At 43.5% G+C, this 16,509-nt stretch overlaps 1 protein-coding gene and 1 long non-coding RNA gene across 3 annotated transcripts; one reads left to right on the top strand and one right to left on the bottom strand.

The window, feature by feature from the left end:
- Positions 1-991: 991 nt before the first annotated feature.
- Positions 992-12,429, top strand: dhx9 (DEAH (Asp-Glu-Ala-His) box helicase 9). Of its 2 annotated transcripts, XM_027011352.2 has the most exons (28): positions 992-1,093; positions 1,477-1,600; positions 1,719-1,859; positions 1,951-2,059; positions 2,308-2,441; positions 3,159-3,307; positions 4,629-4,675; positions 4,832-4,968; positions 5,064-5,153; positions 5,263-5,418; positions 5,694-5,771; positions 5,876-6,067; positions 6,168-6,309; positions 6,420-6,502; positions 6,673-6,829; positions 6,939-7,036; positions 7,318-7,531; positions 8,018-8,112; positions 8,321-8,394; positions 8,520-8,672; positions 8,876-9,036; positions 9,390-9,501; positions 9,613-9,774; positions 9,902-10,029; positions 10,567-10,796; positions 10,879-10,994; positions 11,118-11,318; positions 11,630-12,429. In XM_027011352.2, the coding sequence occupies exons 2-28, from the start codon at positions 1,490-1,492 to the stop codon at positions 11,868-11,870; spliced, it is 3,711 nt and encodes a 1,236-aa protein (XP_026867153.2). In that variant the 5' UTR covers positions 992-1,093; positions 1,477-1,489; the 3' UTR covers positions 11,871-12,429. The 2 variants fall into 2 exon arrangements, with proteins under 2 accessions (XP_026867153.2, XP_035392049.1); XM_035536156.1 differs by lacking the exons at positions 992-1,093; positions 1,477-1,600; positions 1,719-1,859; ... (1 more) ...; positions 2,308-2,441; positions 3,159-3,307 and adding an exon at positions 3,880-3,966.
- A 152-nt stretch (positions 12,430-12,581) lies between these two features.
- Positions 12,582-16,288, bottom strand: LOC113578223. The gene is made up of 3 exons (XR_003410714.2): positions 15,823-16,288; positions 15,169-15,649; positions 12,582-13,364 (listed from the first exon to the last, which is right to left on the bottom strand). It is a non-coding gene; the product is annotated as an uncharacterized LOC113578223 (long non-coding RNA).
- Between the last annotated feature and the right edge of the window lie 221 nt (positions 16,289-16,509).

Genomic DNA, 16,509 nt, shown 5'->3' with positions numbered 1-16,509 from the left:
TGGTCTTCTGAAGCACTATTAAAGATCTACATACAAATGGGAACACCCCTGGTTTTCTAAAGTATGATACAAGTGATCTGAACTAAAGAGCCATGGGCAAACCTGTTGGGCAAACCTGACCAATTTCCCAGTCAATTTTAAGAGGAAGCAGAAAGCCATCATTAGTAAACGTGTAATGGAGGTTTTTCAATATATATCTTACAGGCATAATGACACAAAATTGGGTAAAGCTTTACAGATGCTTTTCCTTTTCCTTGAAAAAATTGAACACTACATTAGAAAGTCTTTGGTTATACCTTTAAGATTAACTGGGCCAGATACTTTAGGAATACCCTGAAATCTGTGTGGAATTTAATTTATAATTAAATTTTTTCACATCGACTTTCACTCTGTTTGCAACAAAACGTTTTTTGTTTTTTGTTTTACCAGTACTGTGCCTTCATGGAGGGGTTTGGTAGCTTGTGTTTGTGTGAGTACAACTTTTCTCCAAATAAATATCTTATTTGGAGCAGTTCAAGCATCCTTTATAAGTCCTTATTTCTAAAGCTGCACTGACAGACATAATCAAACATATTAAAATAACCAACATTTTTGTATACATACCATTTTTTGTTTTATCTGTTAAAAAAACAAACAAACAAAAAAAACCTCTGGTATTTCCTATAACTCCTCTGAAGCAGTAGTTTTGCTCAGGAATATTGATTTTTTTTTTTTCTTCAATTTAAGTGGCAGACTGTCCAGTAGGTAAAATGTATTTTGAAATATGTCAAATAAATAAATCTAAAAGAATCTGAATGACATGCTACTTGGTGCTTTTCAGTCCCATAAGGCCACTGGAACACGAACCACTGTGGTGGTTTTTTTCCTCATGAACATGGAGCGCTGTAGTGGGTCGTCTTCCTAAAATACTCTAATACTGTTTCACTGTGTACATGGGACTTTTACATTGAAAAAAAACAATAGTTGTGTCATATCCTGTTTGCCCTGGCCTTATTGAGTGGGGCTTCTCGCTTGTTTGTGTGTTGCTCAGATGCTAGTGGATATTAGCAAATTTAGGTTGATTTCCTCTGGAATTAAATTCGCTGTTTACTCTGTAAGTTTCGTACATGGCACATTCTTCAGTGGGTTTTGTTTGCACTTTAAAATACCGGCTGCTAGCTGTTATACTTTGCACTTTCCAGCCTAATTTTCGGTCATTTCTGTAGGTTAGCTCGTTAGCAAGGCTGCGAATTGATGTATCGAACTTAAATAAACTCGTTTGTGAAAAATGGGTCCACGGGTATTCGCAAGCGTGCAAGTTGTATGCAGCTCGCCAGCTAATCTAGTGAGTTAAATAACTATAGCGTTAGCCGGCTAGGCTGCCACGGTCTGGGTCTTACCTGGTAACCCTAGAGAACATTCTATCACGATAATTATAGAAGTTAATTTATTCATGTTAATTTATTAATGGTCCTGTTTCTTTTCCTTTATTATCAGGTGACCCTCATCAATGGGGGACATCAAAAACTTCCTTTATGCGTGGTGCGGGAAAAAGAAGTTGACTCCCAACTATGATATACGTGCAGTGGGGAATAAAACCAGGCAGAAGTTTATGTGCGAGGTAAGCAGGCGCCTTTACTCAGAAGTCTAAGGTTCTTAGATACGTCCTGATACCTGGGATTTGCTCTCAGCTGTCTAAGGTTCTTAGATACCTCCTGATACCTGTGGCTTCCTCGCAGGTGCGAGTCGAGGGGTTTCATTACACCGGAATGGGAAACTCCACCAACAAGAAAGACGCCCAGTCCAATGCCGCAAGGGACTTTGTCAATTATCTTGTCCGAGCGGGTGAGATCAGTGCTTCTGAAGTACCTGCTTTGGGGGTGAGTGTCGGTGACATACATATTTAACGCCCTTTCTTGCTATTCTTGGCTCTTTTGTGATGCTGGATATGTGTGGTTTCTGATCTACTAGGCTACTGTTACAAATGTTTCTGATGGCTGTAAGGAAGAAGGCGGAGGATTTGGAAGTCTGCCCCCTAGTGGTCCTCTACCTCCACATTTAGTTGTGAAGAACGAGTCAGGTACGAGGCATTTTTGAATTTACCTCCAATGCCGCATGGACATTTTGCTGTTAAATAGCGATCAGTTGTCTGCTGAAAGGTGTCATGACCTGTTTTTAAAATGACAAACTATCACGTGTTGTGTAAAAAGTGTTTATTTTTAACATTTACACTATTTTAAACATTTTTGACTTGCATGGCGTGATCAGTGGGCTTCTGTGGCTGCTCATGGTGTAGTCTTAAGCCCTGCTCCTGTCTGCTTCCCCCAGACTCTGAGCAGGGCTCTGGTCCTGTTGCTGGGGTGACTGGTCTGGGTTACTCTGGCTTCAGCACTTCTCAGTGGGAGCGAGGGGCCAACCTGCAGGACTACTACTCCAGGAAAGAGGAGCAGGAAGCAAAAGCCGTAGGACTTTATACAAATGCTTGTGTTTAGAGAGAAGATTGAAACATTTCCTTACGCCATTTGCATGCTGCATCCAGAGCCAGTTTGGGCTGGAGATGGTAAACCCTTAAGAGAAGGGAAAATGTTACCCTCATGCTGCTTTGGTGCAGAAGTATTCCATTATGTACATTGTGGTTTACTGGTATTTAAGTTTAACATGGTAGTGGTTAAAAGAGCAATAAGTCATTTTTACCACCAAAAAGTAGCAAGCTATATTCATGAGAGATTATTTCTTATTTTTAATGAGCCGCTTTATGCTCCATAGAGCAGGTCCCGCCTCATAGAAACGGCCGTGTTTAAAATAGATTTGTACAGAGTCTCTAAAACACCCAGGCCACTGTGTGTCAGTATAATCACTGTTTAGTAATGTGGAGAGTCATCATTTGTGGGAAAATGACTTATTGCGCCTTTTAATGTTTGTAGTATTCAGTGAAAATCCAAAATCCAATCAGATAAAGGTATGGTAGTAGCTTACAGTCACCACAGACTGTTTTATGGCATTAAACTAGAAGCACAGGTTACCTGGAAAAAACAGATAAATATTCTATTTCCATAAAATGCCATAGATGCAAAGCACCTCACGGGACTGCACTGTAACTCACTCCCAGTTAGCGAGCATGAAGTTCTCCACAAGTTGGCAGAGTCACAGTTGTGGCCTTGTTAAACGTTTTTTCACAGACTCTGGAGTCTGAGGAGGTAGATTTAAATGCAGGTCTCCATGGTAACTGGACCCTAGAGAATGCCAAAGCCCGGCTCAACCAGTTCTTCCAGAAGGAAAGGATTCAAACCGACTACACGTATAACCAAGTCGGGCCTGACCACAACAGGTTTGCACATCACAGAAAGAAACGGCGTCTACATCCTTCACTATCATTCACATGCAATAAAGATAATGGAATGTCCTCATTTGTTGCACAGACGTAGGGCATTAGGTATCATTTTAGGTAGATGTGACTTTTGGAGTGTATGTTTTTCTGCTGGACTGAGACTGACTGGCATGAGAGAACTTCTTGGTGTGTGTTAAACCCCAAGAGGATCTCGGAGAAATGATCGGAAACAGCCTCCTTTGCAAACACCCGAGTAGCTTTAGAAATCTTGTTCAAAATCGAAACGATTAACCGGATTTTGCTGAGTTTACATAGTGACAGTGAAGCCTATGAATGAAGTTAGCAAGGAGGAAAACGGTGATGCCAGAAATCACATCCTTACATATGACATACATGTGACATTGTTAGGCTGCACTAACGTGCCACATGGCAGAGCCTGTGATTGGACGAGTGCCGGGGTGCCTGAGATTGGGATGTAGTAATGTCTGGTTATGGTTTCTGGTGTCCGTGATCTGTCAGGAATGGAGGTCTCCAGGGATGGAAGAATTCTGGTTCATGGTGGGAAGTCTGGCAGAAAAACATACCTGCTCAAGATTGGTCACACGTGGACGCACTAATTCATGAAGCAGTGCTCCATTAGTAGGCTGTGGAAGGTTGAGGTCAGTTCTCTGATGCATCCATGTGTACACTCAGTGACCTGAAAATAGAAACCCTGTCTGTGCGGGTGATGGGCACAGACTCTTCCACTTGTGTATGTGTAAGCACATACGAGGCTGCATGCAGCAACCTTTTAACAAGCTAATGCGCCCCTGTCAGAGTGCTAGAATCAGTTTGAGGTCATGGCCACCACAACCCCTGATATCGGTTTGGTCGAACTCGGACATGGGCAGATGTGGGAGTCATTTGAACACCCCAGGACCTGCCAGCTGTTAGCAGACCCCCAAATGGTCCAGCATGGCTCTGCACAGGGACTCTGTTTATCTGCTCACTGAGTGTATGGCTGTGTGGCCTTTTGTCATGTGTGCAGTACTGCCTAAAGCCGGATTGAGTGTTTTTCTAAACTCATAACTTGGAGCTTACTTGGAGTGTAGTTAGTCTCTCTAATACATTTGTGTTGGGTTGATGTAGGTACTGTATACAAGAATTGTGCAAGGAATGTATTAATACGCTCAGTGGTAGTATTCAGTGTTCAGCACAATTTGCGTTGTTCCCATTACGGGGATTAATGACCAGCCTTATTAGACTGCCAGTCTGTCATGTCTGCATGTTTGTCCTGTGAATTAAAATACAACTAGAATTCTGTATTTGCCATTATATTTAGGAGCTTCATTGCTGAAATGACAGTCTTCGTAAGACAGCTGGGGAGAAGTAAGTGTCCTTTAATCCTGAATCCTTCCTTTATTCGTTACACTTTCAGCAGATATGTGGGTATAAAATGGCACCTTGACAGTGGAGCTGCACAGTGTGTCTGATGCAGGGAATGTCAGTGAACACTTTTGCTTTTGACTCCTCGGCGCTGTGCAGAGATCTTTGCCCGTGAGCATGGCTCTAATAAGAAGCTAGCGGCCCAGTCGTGTGCGCTCTCTCTGGTTCGCCAGCTCTACCACCTGGGTGTAATTGAGGCTTTTACGGGACAGACCAAGAAGAAAGAAGGCGAGACCGTGAGTTCCCTGGGGCAGTGCTGCTTTACTGGGGTCACTGAGGGCAGAGCCCTGGTCAGTGGTTGCTAGCGTTTGCCCTCTCGTTTCCACGCCAGGTGGAGGTGTATGAGGTGAATGTTAGTGCGGAGCTGAGGGAGCAGCTACAGAGCGTGATCCAGGAGCTGGGCATCCACATTCCTCTGGCTGTAAGTGCTCGTGCACACCAAACGCTTGCGAGAAAGACTCGCGCGTGGTGTCAGTACTCTGTGGTGTTAACACCGCTGATGGTGGTTTTGGTTCCTGCTGTTGCTGCAGGACCCCAGTGGTCCAGTGTCCCTAGTCCAGGGGAAGATGGCCCACTTTGAGCCCTCACAGAAGCAGAGCCTGGGGGGTGTGGTGTCCTGGTCTCCTCCTCAGGTCAACTGGAACCCTTGGACCAGCTGCAACATTGATGAGGGACCACTGGCGTTCGTAAGTTTGCATTTTTGTGATTGGTGCAGTTTGTGATCAAGTAGGAAACGCTATACGAACAAAACTCCTAACACGTTCTAAGCTAGTCTTACCACTGGTTGCTCCAAACACCACTGGTTTATTTAGTCTTGCTGAAATCGTTCATCCGAGCTTAATCTGTGCTGTGGAAAACCAGTACCTGCAGTGTAACGTGGCGCGTGTGTAATCCACAGTCAATGTGCACTGTAGTGTTGTAGTGACCAATGTTTCTTTGCACGTCTTGTGAACTCTGGCAGTGCACACCAGAGCAGATCAGCTCCGACCTGCAACAGGAGTTTGACTATCAGCTGGAGCATGACAAGAACCTGCAGGAGGTGAGACCCTGAGGGGGTGTGTTCTCTTGCTTGGACTGGGCTGAGGAGGTGTGTTCTCTTGCTTGGACTGGGCTGAGGAGGTGTGTTCTCTGACTCTGCAATAGATGATTAAGGAGCGAGAGCAGCTTCCCGTGAAAAGGTTTGAGGAGGAGATCCTCAGCACGGTCCACAGCAGTCCCGTAGTGATTATCCGCGGAGCCACAGGCTGCGGCAAGACCACACAGGTGCCCCAGTACATCCTAGACCAGTACATCCACACAGGGAGGGCTTCAGACTGCAATATCGTAGTCACTCAGGTGAGCGCCCCGCCCCATGCTGTGAGTGCTGTTCCAACTCCCCCTCCCCGACTGTTTGAGAACTCTCTGAGGGTGTGTTTGTCTGCATGTGCGCGTGCAGCCCCGGAGGATCAGCGCTGTGTCCGTGGCGGAACGCGTGTCCTATGAGAGAGGCGAGGACGTGGGGAAGAGTTGCGGCTACAGCGTGCGCTTCGAGTCCGTCCTGCCCCGCCCCCACGCCAGCATCCTCTTCTGCACCGTCGGTGCGTCTCCATGGCTACCTGTCTAGATGTAGTCATATAGTGTCACCGGTTTCTTGTGATGTACTCCCAGCAGCTGTATGTTCTCTCATCTGCCTGGGTGTGTCTACCAGGGGTGCTGCTGAGGAAGCTAGAAGCTGGAATTCGAGGGATCAGCCATGTTATAGTGGATGAGATCCATGAGAGAGACATTAATGTGAGTGAAGACCATATTCTTGGCAGTAAAGAGCTTCTATTCCTGCAATATCTATAATGCTGATAGGTGTATAGAGAGCATCTGAGTGTCGGTAAAATACCTTTATATCTGTAATAAAGAAGGAATGTCCAAAATGAGACATGTTTGTGTGTACATGTGCACTTCTTTAGACTGATTTTCTGATGGTGGTGTTACGAGACGTGGTCCAGGCCTTCCCCGATGTGCGTGTCATTCTCATGTCTGCCACCATCGACACCACCATGTTCAGAGAATACTTCTTCAACTGCCCCGTCATTGAGGTGCACGGCCGCACGTACCCTGTGCAGGGTAAGTCCTGCCCTGTGCGCGCTGGAGCGATGGCTTACTAGCACGCAGGTAGCAGAGAACGCGTGGGCCGCACCTGCTGAGCCTGACCGTGGAAATGTGCCCTTTACAGAATACTTCCTGGAGGACTGCATTCAGATGACTCGGTTTGTTCCACCTCCAATGGACAAAAAGAAAAAGGACAAGGATGAGGATGGTGGAGAGGAGGAGGTGTGTGAGGACGGGATCTACGTGGCCATCAGAATCCATCATGAGTTTGACATGTTAAGAAGTTTTGTGACCGACAGAGATGTACTGTGCTGTCAGTCACTTAGATGATTGTATAAGTGCACTCAAAACATAAAGAACTGTATTTATTTATTTATTTATTTATTGAAAAGCACTTTCGTTAGTTACTACATTTACCGATTTGGCAGTCCTAATCTTTACACACCCTATGAGTGATGAAGTGAATACATCTGAACCTGCTGTTCTCTGCTTATGCCTGGCAGGTGAACTGTAACTTGGTGTGTGGACCAGAGTACGGTCCAGAGACCAAGTGCTCCATGGCCCAGATGAACGAGAAGGAGACGCCGTTTGAGCTGATCGAGGCCCTGCTGAAGTACATAGAGACACTGCGTGTGTCTGGGGCTGTCCTGGTCTTCTTGCCGGGCTGGAATCTCATCTACTCCATGCAGAAGCACTTGGAGATGAACCCACACTTCGGTCAGTAGCGGTCATATGGGTCAGCAGCCATTCTGCTCTTACATTGTATCTGACACCCCTTATTATGTGTCCTGTACTAGCTAGTTAGCTGAGCTGGGTTGTAATCCATGAAGAAAGCTTAATGCAGGGTGTTTAAATAGGAACTGAACTAAGGAGTCAGCACTTCTGGCTATTGGGGGAAATGTTTTGCCAGGGTAATGTTAAATTTCCATAACCTGAAACCCTGGTACACATATGACTGTAGTCACTCTGGTTCAGCATTAGCAATATTTACGCTCTGCTTGTGGTAGTGACTGGGACCGATTTTGTGTGTGTGTGTGTGTATGTGTGTGTGTGTGTGTGTGTGTGTGTGTGTATGTGTGTATGTGTATGTGTGTGTGTGTGTGTGTGTGTGTGTGTGTGTGTGTGTGTGTGTGTGTGTGTGTGTGTGTGTGTGTGTGTGTGTGTGTGTGTGTGTGTGTGTGTGTGTGTGTGTGTGTGTGGCAGGAAGCCAGCGTTACAGAGTCCTGCCCCTCCACTCGCAGATCCCCAGAGATGAGCAGAGGAGGGTGTTTGAGCCTGTCCCCGAGGGAGTGACGAAGGTCAGGCCCTTACTCACGGTCCAGTTTGATCTTGTCTGTTAAATGTAGTGACATGCTCAAGGTTCTTCACAGCAGTGTCTTCATGGTGGCTGCTCTACACAGATCTGTTTTGCAATTGAATAGCTTTGTGCTCACTGTGTTTGTTTTATTACAGCGAGTCAGCATTTTGTCTTGTCACTGGTTCATTTGTTTGGATTGTTGTGCTCAGGTCATTTTGTCAACAAATATTGCTGAGACCAGCATTACCATCAACGATGTGGTCTATGTAATCGACTCCTGCAAGTAAGTCACCTGATTAAAACTCGCATGCACACATTTCCTGTCAGTCAGATTGGTGTTCGTCACACATCTCATGCTTGTTCCACCAATAAAGAGTGCGCGTGTGTGCTGTGATTTGAATCACTTAGGCAGAAGGTGAAACTGTTTACCGCCCACAACAACATGACCAACTATGCCACTGTGTGGGCGTCCAAGACCAACCTGGAGCAGAGGAAGGGCCGTGCCGGCCGCGTGAGACCCGGCTTCTGCTTCCACCTGTGCAGCCGCGCACGCTTTGACAAGTGAGCACAGCTTGCTCTGTCTCCTAGATACTTAACAGCCTGCACCTTTCCGTTAGAAACTCTTAAGTGTCAGAACGTGATGCAAAACTTATAGAACGTGATGCAGAACCCTAGTCTTGAGCTACACTTGGGTCAGTTAAGATTCCCCACTGGTCGCGCGTGGGGTAAAAGTGACGGCAAGCTGTTTGGTGGTGTCTGTTCAGACTGGAGACACACATGACCCCAGAGATGTTCCGCACACCGCTCCACGAGGTGGCTCTCAGCATCAAGCTGCTCAGGCTGGGGGCTATTGGCCACTTCCTGTCCAAAGCAATAGAGCCTCCGCCGCTGGACGCAGTCATTGAGGCTGAGCACACACTCAGAGGTACTGCCGCAGTGTCCACCATGCATCCCTGCTTGGCTAGGAATGCCCAGTAATGAATTTTTAGTTAAATGTGAGTTGAATCCATGCAGCATAGCTGGAATGTGCTTGATTAATGTCAGCGTTTACCTCTGTCAAACAGATATTGGTGCCTTACTCACTGTGGTTTATGTTCAAATCTGGTCACAAATGGTTGTACCCATATTTCACCTAAAGTTTTGTTTTCATAAATTTTTATGTATGATTTTCATAAATTATGTTTGATCATTTCTATGCAACTTGGATGGCCATTAATCTTAAACCTATATCAAGCAACAATATATTGGAGTGCTTCAAGTAAACGCACTGTTTCCCAGAGCTGGATGCGCTGGACAGTAATGATGAGCTGACTCCACTTGGGCGGATCCTGGCCAGGCTTCCCATCGAGCCTCGCCTGGGAAAGATGATGATCATGGGCTGCATCTTTAAGTAACTAATGTTTGGATTTTATATTTAGTAATTTTTTAAAAACTAACATTAACTGCACAGTACCGTTAACTATCCCAGTTAAATAATGATCTGTATAACTGTATATCCCAGCGTGGGAGATGCAGTTTGCACCATTTCGGCAGCTTCCTGTTTCCCGGAACCTTTCATCAGTGAGGGGAAGCGTCTGGGCTTTGTCCACAGAAACTTCGCAGGCACACGATTCTCTGACCATGTTGCCTTGCTGTCTGTCTTTCAAGCCTGGGATGAGGCAAGGTAGGTCCCCTGCACCTCCAGACAAACTGCTAGACTCCATACCTAATTCATTTGTTCAGTACTATGTTGGTGCCTGATCCTACATGGGTTTATAAAATGAGAAACAATTCCTTTCCCTTGTGTTCAGGATGGGTGGTGAAGAGGCTGAAACCAAGTTCTGTGAGCACAAGCGACTGCACATGTCCACGCTGAGGATGACCTGGGAGGCCAAAGTTCAGCTGAAAGAGATCCTCATCAACTCAGGCTTTCCTGAAGGTCAGCTTACACTTTCCATGTCTTATGGACATAGACCAAAAACTGCATATCAGCAAAAAGAAGGCCCATAGACCAAACAATGAGGCACATGGAATATGTACATCACAAATAATTTTTTAAAAAAAAAACAAAAAAAACTGCCATTTACAACTTCACAAAATTAGTTGACCCTCACTTAATGGAATATTTGGTGTTGATTTCTCCAGCACTTTGAACATATTTTAGATTCATAGTGTTCTCCACCCACTGCAGCAACAGCCCAGCTATGTGGGATTTTACTCAGCTGTGCAACAAAAAAAATCAATTAGCAGTGATGTGAGAAGGGTATTTTGATATTCAGCAGGAAGCTGTTCTGTGTGAGTTCTCGTATTTTGGCACGCTCACACCGGTGCTTCTAGCTGCACCATGTTTAAATAATCTCCAATATAGCATGAGCACGAGACGCCTTCCTTGGCATGGAGGTCTCTTGCCTTTCCCCTCTACTCCTTTCCCTTACAGCTTTTCAGGCTTGGAAATGTATTCTATTCTTTTGCCTAGAATGCCTGATGAATCAAATATTCAACAACGTGGGGCCAGACAACAGCCTGGATGTGGTGATCTCGCTGTTGACCTTTGGCTCCTACCCTAATGTGTGCTACCACAAAGAAAAGAGGAAGATCTTGACAACGGAAGGCCGCAACGCCCTAATCCACAAGTCCTCTGTTAACTGCCCCTTCAGTAACCAGGACATGACTTATCCATCACCTTTCTTTGTCTTTGGGGAAAAGGTTAAATTGTTTTCTTGGATCAACAGTTAATATCTTTCAAAGTTACTTGTGGGTAATAGTCAGCTGATGTTGGTCATTACAGATTCGAACACGAGCAATCTCGGCCAAAGGAATGACTATGGTCAGCCCTCTTCAGCTCTTGTTATTTGCCTCCAAGAAAATTATCTCTAAGGGAGAGACTGTTGAGCTTGATGACTGGTAGGTACTTGCACCACACAGCAAAGCTGCTCTAATGTGTGTAAGCTACTGATGAGGTTTGCATATTAAAAAATTATTAGAAAATGGTCCCAAGTGATTTAAGAGGATTTTGACCCTCCACAGGATCAAGCTTCGTATACCACACGAAGTAGCTGGAGCAGTGGCTGCACTGAGAGCTGCTGTGGAGGCTGTAGTGGTGGAGGTGAGCAAAGACCCAGAGTACATCAGACACATGGACACCACCAACAAACACCTGCTCAACGTCGTACGCCTCCTCTCCAGACCCTCCTCTGCAGGACTGAACCTCATGGCTGCCAACCCACGGTAAGAAGCGCAGTGTCAGTTTTGTAGTGCAGTGTTACCATTTTAAAAAATAATTAAATATTGGTAATATAATCATCTTTAGATTCATCCTGCTTTTTGTTGTGGTTTTATTAGGTTATAGAGGGTAGGGTAATGGGGGTTGTGTAATTTAACTTTGGAATATGGGTTCTGGTACCTTGTGGCCTTGAAATGGATCTGTTTGAGTACGCCTGTGGTTATCAAAGACTTCATACCTTTAGGAGATTTCTATAACAGTGTAAGTACTGCATGTATACTTCAACAGTCTGTTATTTTCTATGCCCTTTAAACAGCTTTGGAGATGGTCCACGCCCTCCCAAGATGACCCGCTTAGATGGGGGAAGTAGAGGATTTAGGGGGAGCGGAGGGTACCAGGGTGGAGGTTACAGAGGAAGTGGGGGGTACCGTGGTGGTGGTGGTGGGGGATACAGGGGGTCAGGATACTGGGGTGGTGGGGGATACAGAGGTTCTGGTGGGTACCGAGGGGGAGGTGGATACAGGGGGGGTTGGGGGTTTAATAGAGGAGGATATTGAGGCTTTTAGAGAGCAATGTGAGCAAATATCTACATATACATAATTTCTGAGGATTATGTATTCATTTGTGTTTAGCGTTGTTTTTTTAATCTAAAATAAATTAAACCATACAACTGCACAGCATTCAAATCATTGTAGACTTCATTGTTTTGATTTCAATGCAATTTTTTGTTATTAAAATAAAATCTAACCTGTAGACTATTATGTGTAGTAATTGAGCATTGTATTTTACTGCAAGTTCTTGTATTGTGCTAAGTCATAAGGGGCAAAAATGTGTTTGATGAAAGCAACAAAAAACAGGACTAAAATGTTCACACAATGCAGCCATTTTCTTATCAAAGAGTTGAAAGTTTCTATGAACAGTGCTTTAATTCCTGTCAGATACACACAAATGAATGTATAAAATATGAATATTAAAATGTGAATGTCACTGTTTTGATTAACTTCAATATTTAAGTTAATTGTAAAGTACATATACTGTTGGGAAACCATTCCTTCAATATGGTAAAATCACAATTTTAAACAAAGTTTTATATAATGAAAAAAAAGAAAAAGAAAAGTATATATTATAAATTACAGACTGGCATTACAAAGGGGTCTGCAAGTTGAGTACTGTAAACTGCTCTCTTTTATTTTTATATATATATATATATATATATATATATATATATATATATATATATATATATAAAAATAAGTGTGTGTGTGAATATGAATGAATGAGACAGAAATTAACTAGGGTCCTACTGTACCTGAGCTCCAGGGATTGTGCACACACCCCTTTGTCTTCACACTTTAGCAGTTTTGCAAAATCATGTCAACTCATTCCACCACCACAATGCCATCCCAAGTTCTCCTCTAGACCAGTGTTAGGTCCTGCAGAGTCACCTGTGACCCCTTAGAGGCCACAAAGTTGTCATGGGAGGGGTCTGAGCTGATCACCACCTCTTGCCTCTTTCCAGATCCTGATAAGGGTGGTGATTTGGAAGACACCCTGTCAGCACATCACATGTCAGTATACTGTGTTATAAGCCACAAGGGCTGAGAATTATGAAAAATATATGGTAGGATTACATGATGATCTGTAAATGGCTGAATGTCATGAAACATAACAGGGCTGGATGTCCCAAAAGAATTGTAACACAAAGATCATCTTGGAATTGCAAATATTACACTGAATATTCTCTTTTAAGATGTTCTCAACACTATGATGCTATTGAGAAACAGGGCCCAGAAGGATCTGATAAAAATAACACTCAAAGGGCATGATCTTGACCCTTGATGAGGATGTCATCACTGAGTGAGGCCAGGCTGTTGGCCTGGTATTCCCCAGGGAAGATAACCACGGTGTCTCCAGAAAAACCCGACTCCAGAGCTCCTTCCAGTGACTCATGTTGCTGTATGACAGTGTCTGAAGGGAATTCTTTTTATCTGGAGCAGAAGAGTGGCAATGGGGACATCACTGAAAACACATCTGGAGTGTCAGAAGAACACCTTAAGTTAAAAAAAATTCATATTTAGTATCATTTCATTTCGAAAGAAAACCAAGACACATAACCAATCCTGTTCATTTACAGGATTATAGTTTCTGTAGAAATTGATGACAGGTATTCTAATATACAATTTCATACAACCATTGTGTGTGCTGCTTGGTCAACACTTGCAGAAATTAAGTCCTGCTTAATATTAATGGTCTATATGAGGCTAAATATGAATACATTACATGTTAAAAAGGACTGCTGAATGCAGGTTAGGAGTAAACTCATTTCAGTGTCATATGACATGGAGTAGTCTATACACTATTCCAAACACTTGAATCTTTGTTTATCCTTGACAAATAAAGGCCAATTTGTGTTCTTAAAAGCACTAAATTAGACTTAACTGAATTTGTGCAGGAGTCTGGATTAATAATAATAATAATAATAATAATAATAATAATAATAATAATAATAATAATAATAATAATAATAATCTCATGCACCTTTCTAAAAACTCACACATTACAGATAAAGGGAGTGGGAGATTTCATACAGCACCCTAGACAACACACCATACAAACATCATATAACTAAGTTTCTAAGCAGTGATTATATATCATAACTATTATGTTATTCTAAATTTATTTTTATTTATTTTTTTTGGGGGGGGGGAGGAGGAGGAGGAGCTTATAGACACTGAGTGGCCACTTTATTAGTCATCAGTCTAGTAGCCCGTTGGGACTTCCTTTGGCCTTCAGCAATTCATTGTGGCATTGACTCCATTAGGTGTTGAAATTTTATTGCAGGAATCTTGGCCCATATGGACAGGATAGATTCTCACAGTTGCTGCAAAACAGATGGAGGTACTGACATGTACAGCCCAATCTATTCTATAGGATTACAATCTGGGGACTGTGAAGGCCAGGGAAGCAAGGAAAACTCGTCATACTCTTGAAACCAATTCATGACTATACAACCCTTGTGCCATAGGGTAAACAAAACTTGGTCAGCCTCTATTGTACAAATGTCCATCCAGACATCAAGAGGAAGCAGGCTGTGCCAAGAAAACATTCCCAACACCATTTCTCCATTTCTACCAATCTGAATTGCTGACACCTTACAGGAAGGGCTCATTGATACATGCTGCTTGCACCAATTCTGACCCTCCCATCACCATGGTGTAAAAAAAATCCAGATTAATCTGACCAGGTGGTATTTTTCCACTGCTGAGTGATCCGGTTTTTTGTGGTCTTTTGCCCACTTGAGTCTTGCTTTTCTGTCTCCCTAGACAGCAATGGCACTCAAACTGACTGGCTACTGTTCTAGCCTATCCATGCTAAGGAATGAAGCGTTTTATGCACTGCCTGTTATATCAGATTTTTGACATCATCCTCTGCCCCCTTTTGCTGATTAGTTATTCACATCCACAGGATCCCCTTTCACTGGATGTTTTTCCTCAATCACATGATTCTCTGTATGCTATCAACAGTTTCAAGAGAAAATCAACCAAGGTTGGCAGTTATTGAAATACTTGCTCTGGCTAGTCTAGCACCAATGACCAAGCCTTGTTCAAAGTTGCCCTTATCATTACATTTTCTCATTGCAATATGGATTCACACTGCACTTCATACACAGAAAACTGCATTACATGATTTTATGCTGCTCTCCAGGGTCTCATGTCTCATTTCTATACAGGGAAGCTCCAATTGTTTAAAAAAAGAAAAAAGAAGAAGAAAAAAGAGGCGTCTCTAATAAAGTGGCTATTCAGTGTAACTGTATAGCTACATCTCATTAAGATGCTGGTGAGTGTATGTGCTCACCTAATGTGTTCCAGGGCCTCAGCTGTCTACCTCGGGGCCCAACCCTTCGATAGGATACACATCTAAGATTGGAACCGAGTAATCATTTTCCTTCAAGACACATTCCACCAACTTTCTTGGCAGAGTAGCAATGTTTGCGGAAAACGGTTCTGCCACAGACACTGACACGAAGTGGCAGGGATTTTCCATCAAATGGTGCAACATTTACCTGAGACAAAGACAAATACATAGCTATAATACTGTAGCGTTTATCAATTCATTAACTAGCATCTCACAGCTCACACTGAGAGGGCTTCAATCTCTGATCTCTGTTGTGTGTCAGCATGTATACCCGTACAAATACACCTATAAATGGCAAATCCCCAGTGTCACAATTCTCCAACAGGACCTCGGGGGCAGTCTTCCAGATCGCAGTCCATGACCTTTTGTTGGCGATTTTCTTAATGATAAACAAGGCAATCGCTTCCTCTGCTTCTTCGGCCTAATACACATGAACATAATTAGCATTGTAACTAGCTATCTTAGCCATTAACTAATTACTAGCTTGCTAAGCTACGTTAGCTAACCAAGTGTCCAAACTAGCTATCTGCAACATGGCTAGGTCTAGCTAGCTAATTTAACTTATCTAGCCTAGCCTAACCTTGCTAAACATACCGTACACGTCCCGATTATCTCATCGCAGAAGAGGGAGATTTTGTCTTTATTCGTGAGTGATTTGTTTGAGATATGAATTTGGGGTAACGTCTTAGCCTCTTCTGTGCAATCTTTTGGCTCTGCTCCCATGGAGTTGGTCGTCTCAGGACTCTTTTCACTGTTGTGGTGGTCAGACGTTTTCTCTAGTGGAACATTTCCCTCCACACATGTCAAATCCTTTTCATGCCTGTCATATTCAGTTTTCCTGACTGTATCCTCTCGGTAGTAATCGTGCGGAAACCATGTCGCCATTATTTGTCACCAGATATTTGAGCCGGTGTGACTAAAGACCGTTATCCAGACCCCTGTTAGCTAAGTGGCTAACAACTGTTATCTGGTCAAAAATAACGGTTTTTCTCTTCAGCGCGCGAATATGCGCGCTAAATAATTCGCCTACTTCACTTTTACCCAGCAAGCGAACGTTGGTTTTCTCAAATGTGTTCATGGCAGGCGTCAGACCAAACGTACGGCTACCGCTAATCCTCTAAAATGAGCATTTATCTATCTGGTTATTTATTTATTTATTTTAATCGATAAAAGATTTGCAGTATTTTTTTGCCAGTCTGAAATGTTCTTTTATCCTTCGAAACAAATTCGCCTTCGAGTGATCGCCACTAGAGGGCGCATCGCGACGTTATTTGTTTTACA

The sequence above is a fragment of the Electrophorus electricus genome, chromosome 18 (genome assembly GCF_013358815.1).
Source record: "Electrophorus electricus isolate fEleEle1 chromosome 18, fEleEle1.pri, whole genome shotgun sequence".
Taxonomy (NCBI): Eukaryota; Metazoa; Chordata; class Actinopteri; order Gymnotiformes; family Gymnotidae; genus Electrophorus; species Electrophorus electricus.
The sequence above is the reverse complement of the archived record's forward strand: the minus strand, read 5'-3'. Positions and strand labels throughout refer to the sequence as shown.